Below are 14036 nucleotides of genomic sequence, written 5' to 3'. Positions count from 1 at the left end.
TAATTTTTCTATACAAGATTTCTACCATATAAATGGAAATCGTATGGGTGATGAATTGTGATGACATTAAGAATTTTTATTTTTTTTTAAAAAGAAGAATTTCTCTATTAGAAAGATATCAAGTTATATTATTCTTCGAAACATTGTTTAAAACGAGCATATTGTTTAAAACGAGCATGTCTAAATTTATTATGTTCTGTTGTTAATTTTATATTAGTTTTTATTTTTACAAAAAACCATGTTTTGTGTCCTTTGCTACCAAACTTCAAGAATATAAGATTTATATACTACACAAGTAAATTATTGCTACTACAACTAGGGCATACATTTCAAATTAGTTAGTTTATGGATCAAATGAATATTGCTATTAGTAGCATATACTCGTATGGAATCATGTGTTAGTTATTGTTACTTCATATCAGATTTATATACTACACAAGTTTAGTTATTGTTACTTCATATCATGTCAAATTATTTATATACTACACAAGTTTATTAAGAACATACTACACAAGTATTTTGAGGGATTAATCTAAACGTCCTACACAAGTATATAAAGAGAAGCAAGTGATTGTAGTTAAAGAGAAGAGCCAGTGTTTGTTAAAGAGAAGAGCCAGTGTTTGTGTTACCTAAAGAGATTGTAGTTGTACTTGTAGTTAAAGAGAAGCGGTACTTGTGATCTTTGGATATAAAGAGAAGCAAGAGAAGCAACTTCTTGTAGTAGTACGAAAATATTACAAGATCATGGTAGCAAAATATTACAACATCTCCGAGAAAACATAAGAACTTGAGGCAAAAGGTAACAAGAGGATACAAGTTTTGATGAAGAGGAAACAAAGCGAAGGAGATACATAGCTAAAGACATGCATGACTACTACTTATAGTACATAAAGTGAAACAGCAGAACCCGTAACTTGGTTCACATGAGCTAAACAACAAAAGACTTTCACAACTCCAAATGCACCCGTGACTTGGTTCACATGTCCTACTGCTGAACCTGAAACAACAAATAAGACAAGAGTTAGCAAAGTTTTAAAGTATAAAGTACACAAAACAACATTAATACCTTAAACATACAATTAACATCATAACATCTCAGACATTAGTTTGAGTTTAAGAGATGTTTCCATCTCAGAGAGTGGCTCTTTTATCGCGAGTAAACGATCAAGCAATTTATGTCTAGGGATTTTTTCTTTCACTTCCAACACGCCCTGTAACTTTGACAAATCCTCTTCTCTACCACTCTTCTTCTTCTTACTAACAGCTTTAGCAGCCTTGACCCCAACAGGTCTATTCTCTGGTTCTCCCACTTCCTCTTCTCTATCAACCTCCAACTGGACTTGTTTGCGCTTTTCCTTCCCACCGTTCTTAGCTAGATAGGTGGAGCACCATTTCTGGTCATGCCTCAGCTCCCTCCAGGCATGATCCAGGGTGAACTTGGAGTCGTAATCATTGTGGAATATGTCTATGGCAGCTTTCATCACATCATCATCATTTTGACCACTTCTCTGCTCCCTCAGAGCCGCATCATAGCATCCAACAAACTTGCAGACTTGCTCGTTAATCTTTGCCCACCTCTGCTTGCACTGACCAAATCAGGTGAGGGCTTGCGTTGTAGTAGTCTATAATCCTCTTCCAAAAAGCACCAGCTTTCTGCTCATTGCTGACCACATGGTCTTTACTGGTGTTAAGCCAAGCACCAATAAGGATTTTATCCTCTTTGGGAGACCATTTCCTCCTCTCCTTGACACCAGACTCATCAGGACCTTGGCTACCGAACCAAAAAGGTTCGGGTGAATCAAGGTCAATTGGAGTTTGACTATTTAGTAGGTTTACATAACCAGACGTGTTAGCCATGGTTAGAGAATGCTCTGTGTCACTCTACTAGCAACACATAGCCTTAAGTAAGCCATCTATATTTATTTAACAATTAAAGCCAATCAAATCTGAGCATTTAGGAAGGTAGAAAGCAAACAACTAGCATTTAACATCAATCAAATCCGACTAAGTACTATACTAGCAAGAGAGAGCCTTCGGGAACGTATTTCTAAACGTTCTATAACATTTAAAACCAATCAAATCTGAGGAATTAGGAAGGTAGAAAGCAATTCACTAGCATTTAACACCAATTCATTAAATGAGTTTTAGCTTTTATTCAAACAAAATAGACTACTATATGATTTTCTTATTCAAAGAAAAGAGACTATGAAGTTGTAAAAATTATCGTACCTTATTATTACAGACACTCGTGAGGTAAGACACTCTCGTTTGAAGCCTTTGAAGCTCTTCCTGAAAACACATGAGATAAAACAGTCAAAAGTTATAAGAATATTGCAGAATCAACAATGAAAAGCACAAGGAGATAAACTAACCATGCAGAAACAAGAACACCAAACCTATTAAAACTAATAGAGAGACCATTAGCTTAACTCATGATTTCTTCTTTGATAACTCATATACAGTCTTCTCTAGCAGCACCAGCTTCTTCTCACTCTCATTACCTTGATCCTTAAGCTGTCTAAGTTGTGTCTGAAAGTCCCTCATCTCGTCCATCCCACCATTTCCAAACGTGGCAATCTCCATCATCCACATTGTCGCACGTGAAGTACCTTCTGCCTGGATCTTTACGAGTGTAGGATGTTGCAACAACATGCTCACCACCACACTAGCATATCGTCAGGATTCCATCATCTGCCTCAGGTTGAGGTGGGTACTGAACCGGCTCTGCAATATTGTAGCTACTCTGAGCTTCATCCGCGTACATCTCAGCTTCTGCTTGAAGAAGGGAGGTTATGTTATACTCGTCTGATGATGTGGAAGGCTGGCTGTAGCTATAATCTTGTCCCATTTTCGTTAACCTGCAAGGAATAATAATGTAAGAACATAGTTAAACAACAATATTCACAGAGCATTAGAGCAACGAAAGAGACAAACTAAGATAACAGATTATCACAGAGCATTAGAGCAATGAAAGCAACGAGTAAGAAAGCAAACACATATCGAGTAAGAAAGCAAACACATGACAAAAGATTAAAGGTAGAAAGCAAACACTTATCGAGTAAGAAAGCACATAGACGTTGTAATCGATTGAAACCAAAATGGGTTTTGAAACCGTAAATCGAATGGAACCAAAATGGGTTTTGAAACCGTAAGAACAAACGAGAAGAACCCCAAATCAAGTGAAACCAGTATCGTTTTCAAACCAATAACTACAAACGCAAAAAATCCCCAAATCGTTTTATACCCAAATCGTTTTAAAACCCTAATTTCAAACGAAAATATCCCCAAATCGATTGAAAACCCAAAACCGAACCCTAAATTGAGAGGAAAACAAGATGCAAACTAATCTAAATCGATTAATCTACAAGGGAAGGCTTCGATTTACCTTACTCATCCGACGGAGAGAAATCGCCGTGTTTCGTCGAGAGAATCGCCTTGTTTCGTCGAGAGGAATTTTTTTTTCTCTGCTTCGGTCGAGAATGACCAATTTTTTTTTCCCAATACGAAACCCAAAAGCCTTCCCATCTATTCACACTCCGCCACGTACCATAAGGATCAAGTCATTAAATTTTTTATTTACGGACCAATCCTTAGATTAGTTAAGCTAAATAATATTATTCTATTCCTCCTAACCTAAAATTTAGCGATAAGGACTCCGCTTGTTCCTCCGTTGCGGCTGCTCTTATGTCTGCTAGTTCACTTTTTCTCCTACAAAATTAGTCAGGACGATGCTCAAATAATGATGGCTTATCAATATTTATTTATAAGCATTTTTGGACCGACGATTAAGCTTTGCAGGATATAAAATATTGGCATATATTACCATTTTCTTTTGATGGGCCAGTCGTCTCCATGTCAAAACCTATAATGTCATGGATAATATTATACGTCCACTATGATTATCTACTAATATTTTCTTAAATCAATTATTCACAACACGAACTATAATAGATGGCTTACGTTATCATATCGAAAACTGTGAAACAATAGATATGTATAAGAGCATGATTAATGGGAAATTCTTAGGGCGAAGTTTTTAGCGGAATATAAGAACCCGTCTCTTAACTTTTAACTAAAAAAGCTAAGAACCGGTTCTTAAATAAGATATTTAAGAACCGGTTCTTAATTTTTTTAATTAGAAACTAAGAGACGGGTTCTTATATTCCGCTAATAACCTTACCCTAAGAACATGATTATTGAGGAGTTCTTATGGTGGGGTTCTTAGCGGAATATAAGAACCCTTCTCTTAGCTTTTAACTAAAAAAAGCTAAGAACCGGTTTTTAAATAAGAGTTTTAAGAACCGGTTCTTAGCTTTTTTAGTTAAAAGTTAAGAGACGAGTTCTTATATTTCGTTAAGAACCCAACTCTAAGAACCTCCAATAATCATGCTCTAAGAACTTCCATTAATCATGGCCTAAGAAAACAAGTAGTGGAGTACTTATATTAATATTGCATCGTGATAATTTTGTCTATAATAAGTATATTAGGTCAAGTTGTTCAACTTACCAACTTCAACCCTACGTTTTAAACTGGTTGTCGATATGATCGCTCGGTTAAAAAAACTGCCTTAGACGTGGCAAGCTTATAACATCATCATATTGGTATTCTTTTGCAATTAAAACATAAATATATAAAAGTTCCTTCAAAAACTTGAGATATCAATACACTATTGTTTTATTATCCAGCAGATAGAATATTAGAAAACATTACACCAGTGTTACGATTGACTTTTTGTAGACCACATATATGGACATTAATGTGTTACAAAATGTATTTTATATAAATTTGACTAGTTAATGAAAAGAATAATTACATAAATATAAATTGAAAAGCTCTCCAACTTGCGGAATCTAAGAACTCCATTTGTCTCCTCCTTATAAGGAGCCCTCCCTTGCCATTCTTCTTATAGCAACTTTTTCATTCACTCTCTCCTAAAATAATATTATTAATGGCGTCAAAGTCTAGAAGCTCGAGCTCGTCATGGACGTTCAGACAGAACAAGATGTTCGAGAGAGCCTTGGCAGTTTACGACAAGGACACACCAGATCGGTGGCACAATGTGGCAATCGCTGTCGGAGGGAAATCTGCAGAGGAAGTTAAGCGTCACTATGACATTCTCGTCGAAGATCTCATCAGCATTGAAACTGGTCGTGTCCCTTTGCCCAATTACAAGACTAAAATCTAACTCAAGAGGCATCAATGACCTTGACACGAGGTACTTAAGTATCTAAATCTATGCTATATATTTGCTTGAGTTTAACATGCTTAAGTTTCGGTCGTCCAGATAAATTAATTATGAACGTTGGAATAAGGATTTTGTGGCCTTGTTTTAGCCTGCTTTTATATGTTAAATAGTGTGCTTAGATCTTAAGAACATAATCATTAGTATGTGTAACAAAAAAAGATCTTAAAAATTCAAAACTATAGTTTCTTTTCTATCAAACATTTAAAGAAAACAAAAAAAAAATGATTAGAAACTATTTCATAAGAAAACTTAAATAACACAATGTTTGTTTAAATGTAAATGCATAAATTTTGACATTAAAATATTTTTAGTACAAATACACAAATTAACACGCCAAAGGAAAATGTTATACCTGAAAATTAATCTATATTTGTTACTATTTATTACATGCAAATTGTCTTTATTATTTTTGAAGCTCATAACATTATGTCATAATAAGATGGATATAAAAAGATATATCGGTTATTTCTACTTCTGTACATGGTCGGTGGTTGACATATCGAGTGTTTATTAACATTACAAGCCGTTAATTAATAAGCAACACTCGAGGTAGGGAAATCTTTAATTAAGCATATCTTCAAGTTGCTAATTAAATATGTGATTGGAATCTAATCAACATGCTTTGACGACCGATAACTTAATTACACATGCTCTTTTCAGGCTAATGAAGAATATGGAGATCTAATGAAGTTTATTGTGATCAATTGTAAGGACAAGTATCACTTATTCTCCAGTCTATTGATTTATGATTATGTATTGTTCTTTCGCTTTCATATTTGTCTTTGTATGATGTACTATAATTGAAGAATTGAAACTTGGTTAAAGATTTAAATTATGATAAATCAACTAGAGAGTATATAATAAACCTTTGAAACCCAACAAGAATATCGTGTTTTCCTATTTTAGCAAATGGGGAAGAGTGATTTGTACAAAGAGCGTGCCAAAAGAAGTATACAGCAACAAGGTGGTAATTGTCTTTAATTAAGCAATATCGATCTTCTAATCAATATTTTTATAAAATGTATTTCGAAGGATATTCTGATGCTTGTCCAGGGCCGGATTAGATAGAGAGACAATCGGTCTGACCGTTCCGAGTCCAATCTGTTGTCTTCCTATTTTTTAATAGATAAGAGTTCGATTTTTATTAAAAATAAAAAGAGGTTCAAATATTTTTTATACGAAAGTATTTTTTTTATTTTCACAGTTTTATTTTTAAAAAAAACTTATGGTATTTTGAAAAAAAAATATTTATCAGATTTTTTAAGAAAATATTAATTTGGAAATTATTATTTTTTTGTTCCAGGGTCCACGAAACCATTGAACCGACCCTACACTTGTCCCGTCTACGACGTGGCTATTGATCACGCGATTTCTATACTTAGAGGGGTGTATTGAACCAAGGGTTTTAGGAGATTGTGAGATTTGATTAAAATCCCCTGTTATTCAAGTAGTGATTTAATTTTTTTTCCAAATCTCCTGTTATTCAATGTGGAGTTTGCACAAAGTTATTAAATATCACTTGAAATTCCGTGTTATTCAATTGACAACTTATAAAAACTATATCAAATCTAGTGTTATTCAAAAGTAAACATTATTTTGAAATAAATTTTGTAAAGAGGATTTGAGAATACATTATCTCATTTTTTAGTTAAAAACAACCCCCATAGAATAACATCTCTATAATACCAACAGCTTCACAAGACCTTAATATTGAGGAACCTCAAGTCTTAAACTTGGGGAATATCTGCATGATAGATGGGTCATGGACATCTACTGCACAGTTTAGTGGATATGAATGGGTCTGGCTAGATAGCTTGGGGAAGGTTCAACTTATGGGTACACAAAATCATATTCGAAGAGAGTCTGCCTTACATTCAGAGATGGAAGCACTGAGATGTGCGATGGAGAGTATGCTCCAGCATTCGACTTGTCAAAGCTTTGGAACGGACTGCAAGGATTTGATTGCAATGATCAACGAGCCTCATGCTTGGCCGAGCTTTGCGACAAAATTGGAGAGGATAGAGACTTTGAAGATATGCTTCCCGGATTTCAAAATTACTCATATTCCACGAGCGCAAAATCAAATTTCAGATTTCTTAGCTAGGACTGCGAGGTCTTTCCATATAGTGGTACTTTATTTCATTGGTTGTTCTATTCCGGTCTGGTTACCTAGACCACCTCAAGTTTGAGTAATAGAATAGCCTTTCAATGTCAAAAAAAAAGAATAACATCTCTATAGATGTTATTTGAGAGAATTGAAAAAAAAATTGCCTTGCCGTAAAAAAACCCCCCTACTCTTGCTGTAACTGGTTTCTCTAACCTAAAATTCTGTGAAACCTGCACGGTGATTTCATCACTTCGTAGAGAACGGGATGAAGAGAGTGAGGGCGAGTTCATGGATCTCGGTATTATCACTTCTCAGGAGGCTTTCACCACCGTTTTTGCTGTAGAATTGTTGATCGGTTCAAGCTGCCACGCAATGAATCACTTTGAGCTGCTTTCTTCTCAACTCATAAGCTCATAGACAAAAACCAGGTCTTGTGAGTTTGTTCTTTATCTTTCCCTCGCATCTCTCTCTTTTTTGCCTCCCAATGTAAATATTGACAGGGTTTAGATAATTACTGATAAATTGATGAACTTTATTCTTCCTATTGGTGGGATAAGTTAGTTACTCTAACTCTGTTAATGCTTTTTGGACATACTACAGAACTTCCTGCAAGTTTTTTACACTATATTTCAGGTGAAGGAGAAAACCATAGCGGCCAGACGGAGTCAAATGAAGACTATAATATTTCTAGAGGGAAACCAGAGAAACTTTGAAGAGCTGGCGGATAATGTGACAGAAGTTCTTGATGTTTACTTCGTGGATGACTATAAAACGATTTTCGAGCTTGCCTTTGGCTATGACAAGCAACAAGACTGAGAGAACTCAAAAGCTACTGAAGGAAACAGTTCTACTGATTGATCATGGGGATGAGTTGTCTCTGGTATCTCTCCAAGGGAAGGAGCACTGGCAAGAAGCAAGTGATTCACAAACGGTATAACCTCTGGAGTTGTTGATGAGGAAAACTTAATAACACAACCTCTGGTACCATTTCACATCCTGAAATCTAGCTATTGGAGAATGCTTCAACCCATATGGTATTTGAGGATCAACAACATGCCATATCAGAGGTCTTTGGGTCCAATCTTTGATGCTTTACACTCAGGAGTCGCTGAGAATGGTGAGATGTTGGGGGTAGATTTACATCCTCTCTCAAGGCCCACTAGACAATAAATTAGGCACATTTTACTATGAAGCCCTAGTTTCTTCCTTGTATAAATAGAGATACACATCTCTTTATCAAGGGGGATCTTCTCTTTTCCATCTAGACTTAGAAAAAGAGTTTATGGATTCCTAGATTTAATTTACACTTGTAATCATACATGTAATACAATCTTTGATCAATAAACTCTTTTTGTTGTTCATTTTCCATTTGATTTCTATGTTGATTTCTCTTAAGCCTCAAGAATTTAAGAAATATATTTCTTCAATTCTTCATTGTATGAATCCGACAAACACATAATTTTCGGTTGTTTGATCCAAAAAAGGTGTTTATGCTGGTGATGTTTGTTGAATCAATACAATAAAAGAATCCAAGAATAAGAATTAGATTCTTGAGGCTTACGAGAAATCTTTAGATGAAATCAAATGGGAAAAAGAATATAAAAGAGATTTCATTGATTGAAGGTTCATCACCAAGATGATTACAAAGGTAAAGTGAACCTTAGAATACAAAATCTCTATGAAAATATGTTTTTTAAAGTCTAAGAAGAAGAGAAGATCCTTTCTCATAAGGAGGTAGCTCCTTATTTATAGAAAGATGAAGCCTAGGGCTTTTTAGCAATATGAGCATAGTTCAATGTCTAATGGGCCTTGAGGAGGATGTAAATCCATCCCCAACAGTAAGTCCCCCCAAGTTCGTTAAGAGAGATGGAATCGATCTCTGCGAAGTTTACGAATAGGGTTTATTAGACAATGAACTAGACATACTCATGCCTATGACGGTTTAGGCGAGTTTATTTCGAACTTGTGCCTACTAAAAAGCGAGTTTGCTTTAAACTCATGCTTAGCGAAAGACGAGTTTACTCATGCTAAGACAGAGGCGAGTTTACTGAGAACTCGTGCCTAGTAGAAGGAGAGCTTCTGTAAACTCATGCCTAGCCAAAGTTGAGTTTTTGTAAACTCGTGTCTAACAATAAGCGAGTCGACCGCAAACTCGTGCCTAATAAAAATCAAGTTCAATTTAAACTCGTGCCTAAAATACAAGTTTACCGAACTATAGCCGACCCGAAGTCTCGTGTTGAGATCGTGTGTGCCAAGCAAGTTGTTAGTGTGTACGACTCGTCAGGCTATGATAACGTTGCTGTCAAGAGAAACGTGCTGTGAGTTGCGAGGTCCGGTGATGAGCTCGTGATTGGCGACGATGAAGTCAGCAGGAGTTGTGCGGACCGTGATCACGTCAGCTAGAGCTTGTACCAGAGTCTGATCTTGTCATATGTCTGTCTCGCAATTGATTCTGTCTCACAAAGAAAAATATGATGATTATCAGATCAAGTTTATCCAAAAGAGATAATCAAAGTTTTGTGTAATGGATAAGCAAGTTATGGTTTAGCTCGTGTTAATGCTCGGCTCTTGCAAATGATGTTAGTAATTTATCAATCACTAATTATTATGCACATGTTGCAAACAACAAAGCAATCAACTGCATTTATCTCATAAAGGTTATAAGATACTTATCTTTGAGGTGGAGAAGAAACAAGCGTCTAAGGTAGAGATCAAGCGACTGTTGAGATCGAACTGGTACTGAAATGATCTTATGATGAGCTTGTTGTCGCTGATGGAGCGTGAAAGACTGAGCCTTCTAGTCGACAAGCCACCGTCACGTCCTCATCTCTGCAGGATCCAACATCTCTCAAGCAACCTTATGGTGGTGAACTCTTCCTCAATGGATCGTTTTGACCTTTGCCGGGAACAAGCCTTGAGCTTCGTTGTAATCTTCACAAGAGAGAGGATGAGGTGACGATAGATATGGATCGAGAAGGCGAGCTTGTGACGAGATAAAGTTTTGAGATTTCTGAAGCAGGGATTCAAAACAAAGCTGATCCTTGGGAGATCGATGCCTTTGAAGAGACTTGGTTTGTTAAGGTCACGTCCAGTAAGAGATTTTGCCATGTCTCGTTTCTGAACAGCAGCTTTGAGACCGAAGGGATGGGCGAGGCGGTTTCTCATCTGACCAGAAAAGAACTCAATCCAACAACGCAGTGAAGAACAGTGTTTCTCAAGGAAGATCAAGTGGTTGCTCATCTGACCAGACAAGCAGATGGCGAACAGAAACTTTATCTGACCTCGGCTTCCACTGAATCATCTACCTCCTCATCAACTTCTGATCCACTCTCCGGCAAAGACTGACGGTTTTAAGTACGACAGTGACAAGCTCTGTCTGAGATGTTTTCGCTGAGCTGCGCAAGTTCAAGCCTCTGAGTGAGGTGTCTGGCGGAAAGCTCAAGCTTCAATGTTCTCCACAACGAGCTCTTTCCGGACGGAAAGCTCGTACCTTCGAAGTCTTCTGGTCCCGAACAAACGACTGCACCAGCAAGGATGTGAGCTGAGATTCCGTCACTAATCCGAGCAACAAGAATCACGTTGCCTCTGTTCATGAACTCAAATCATCAACGACGGGAGATTTGCCGCTGGATACTCCCTTGTCTCCGACGACCTCGAACCTTGCTGCTGGGAGATTCTACCGCCGACGGGAAAGACGCGCCGCAGTCTCGCGTCATCTTCTGAGGACTCCGAGCTTCACCTCTTCAACAGACGAGAGAGGAGATGGTGACCGTCGTTGCCAACCGTCGTCCTTAGCCGCCGAAAACCTAGTTATCGGCAATGATGGAATGGAACTCCGCCGATCTGAGTTTTGACCGGCCTCTCCTAGATGACTTTTTGGTGGGCTCTTGTGTTGCTCCGTCGTCGGGGTTCGGCCTGAGGAGATGATGATGACCGAAACTTGTTGGGTCTCATTTGGACTCTCAAAACATTTTTTTTTGAGCCCAAAGAGCCTAAGTTGCTTTAGGCCAAGATGAAGTGTAAACCAACAAATACAGATCTAGGATTTTCCCAAATCTTTTTCCCAAATCTGATATGCTTCAAAGATAGTTCTCCTTAGCCCCCTCCTTCTAGCGCCAACGGTTTGAACCGAAAATTATGTGTTTGTCGGATTCATACAATGAAGAATTTAAGAAATATATTTTCTTAAATTCTTGAGGCTTAAGAGAAATCAACATAGAAATCAAATGGAAAATGAACAACAAAAAGAGTTTATTGATCAAAGATTGTATTACATGTATGATTACAAGTGTAAATTAAATCTAGGAATCCATAAACTCTTTTCCTAAGTCTAGATGGAAAAGAGAAGATCCCCCTTGAGAAAGAGAGGTGTATCTCTATTTATACAAGGAAGAAACTAGGGTTTCATAGTAAAATGAACCTAATTTATTGTCTAATGGGCCTTGAGAGAGGATGTAAATCCATCCCCAAACTGTTGGGTGTGGATTTACATCCTCCTCAAGGTCCATTAGACATTGAACTAGGCTCATATTGCTAGGAAGCCCTAGGCTTCATCTTTCTATAAATAAGGAGCTACCTCCTTATGAGAAAGGATCTTCTCATCTTCTTAGACTTTAAGAACATATTTTCATAGAGATTTTGTATTCTAAGGTTCACTTTACCTTTGTAATCATTTTGGTGATGAACTTTCAGTCAATGAAATCTCTTTTATATTCTTTTTCCCATTTGATTTCATCTAAAGATTTCTCCTAAGCCCCAAGAATCTAATTCTTATTCTTGGATTCTTTTATTGTATTGATTCAACAAACATCACCAGCATAAACACTTTTTTTGGATCAAACATGAGAGATATACTTGTATTAAGTCAACACATTCTGCTTATAGTGTGTTGAATGATTTAACACAGAATTGGGCATAAGAAGAAGCTGAGGAAGTGCTTCACACCAACCAATCACCCCACAACCTGAGCATCATCTCCTTGATCAGAGGAGTCTCATGTACTCAAGTTAGTTTGGTGAAAACGAACAGAACTTTTCAGACATTAAGAATGAGGAAACATGCGCACATGTCACGGTTAATGTGGAACTCGATGATTAGTTGGGCTCGTGGAGTGAATACTAATAATTGGAGAGCTAATATAGCATAAACTATGTAGGCAGATAGTTACATACGTGATCTTGGTGCAGTATCCTTTTATTTTACTTTTTTTCTAAATTGTGTTTTTAATGAATTATGATCTGTCTATGCATCTATCTGTACGAGTATCTACTATCCATTAGCTTGAGAAATTTGACAAAGGTTAATGGCCAAGTTTGATTTCATTAAGCATATTCATAGTGTTATTAGGTAGATAAACCCGTAAGAAAAAAAATATATTGACCAAAACTAGTATTTACGATTTCAAATCACCTAAACAACTTTAAAATCTAGATAAGATATCTTATCAAATCACCTAAGATTTTTTATTGTATTTTTAAAATTTCACCAAAATCACCCAAATAATTTCAAAACTCACCTAAATCCCATAAAAATTAAAACATCATAAAAGCTTCTAAAATCATTGATTCAATACACCCCCTTAGTTTAGTTTATCTATTTTGATGTTTCCTCCAAAATTGTATATGGCTGATATATTAAATAGTATTTTTCTATTTCATTAAAAGTGTCATTTTGACAATGTTTTTTTTCCTAAACTTAACAATGTTTTTTTGTTACGCAAAGAATATCATTTTAATTTTTAAACAATTTATATATATTTAAAAATTAATATTAAATTTTAAAATACATATTCTATAAATAATTTTATCTATCTCAAATATTATTGGTTAAATAGTTTTAATTATTAAAAATATAAATATGTTTAATCATTTTTACTGTGTGTTAAAAACTCAACGTGTTAAAAACGATGTCATAAGTAATCAAAACAAATTCATTAAAAATGTAAATATCAACTATCATAATAAAGGAGGTCTAAGCAAGAGTAAACATCATTTAATTTGAGATAAGAAAACACATGCACTTGAATAACTCCAATAAAACTTTTTACCAAAAAAAAAACGCTAATAAGACTCAATAGCGTTTTGTTGATAACATCCATAAACAGTACATTGTCACTAATACTGCTGTTAATAATTAACTTAATAGACTGTTATGTGGTTTAACTTTGAGGGGCGGGGGGGGAGGGGGATACTTATCGGGAGATGAATTTGTATAGAGTTTGTGAATTTTAAGAATTGAAAGACTATCTGGACTGTGAGAATTTATATACATTGATTTATGAAATTTGATCATCATTTTTTAGATTGATCTTGATTTTCATAAATTTGTATTACCTCTTTTCTATTATTTTTTTTGTAAAGTAAATATATAATTTATTTTTTTCTAAATCATTTATTATTTCAAATTAAAAAAATAATAATAGTTATACATACAAATTAGGCAATTCTCTTAGATAGTTTCTTTTAAATTTTTGTCACAAAAAAAAACACTAAAAGAAGAAATGACCAAAAGAGATTTCATTAAAAAGGTAAAAGACTATTTCATCCCTTGTTTTATAGATATATAAATAAATAAAATAAATAAATACATATTATTTTATCCCTTGCTTAATTTCAAATTATATGTTTTTCAATTCGAACTTTTTATAATTTTTTACATAATTTGTTTTGTTTTTTTTCATATTT

The 14036-nt window shown here is 35.4% G+C and overlaps 1 protein-coding gene and 1 pseudogene across 1 annotated transcript; one reads left to right on the top strand and one right to left on the bottom strand.

The window, feature by feature from the left end:
• Positions 1-1085: 1085 nt before the first annotated feature.
• LOC125582276 (glutathione S-transferase T2-like) lies at positions 1086-2592 on the bottom strand. Its single transcript, XM_048748883.1, has 4 exons — positions 2461-2592; positions 2230-2289; positions 1669-1881; positions 1086-1586 (listed from the first exon to the last, which is right to left on the bottom strand). The coding sequence occupies exons 1-4, from the start codon at positions 2590-2592 to the stop codon at positions 1086-1088; spliced, it is 906 nt and encodes a 301-aa protein (XP_048604840.1).
• A 1740-nt stretch (positions 2593-4332) lies between these two features.
• LOC106374334 lies at positions 4333-6072 on the top strand (annotated as a pseudogene).
• Positions 6073-14036: the final 7964 nt, after the last annotated feature.

This window comes from Brassica napus, chromosome C2 (assembly GCF_020379485.1).
Source record: "Brassica napus cultivar Da-Ae chromosome C2, Da-Ae, whole genome shotgun sequence".
Lineage (NCBI taxonomy): Eukaryota > Viridiplantae > Streptophyta > Magnoliopsida > Brassicales > Brassicaceae > Brassica > Brassica napus.
Note: the sequence above shows the minus strand (reverse complement) of the source record. Positions and strands in the feature narration are given on the sequence as shown.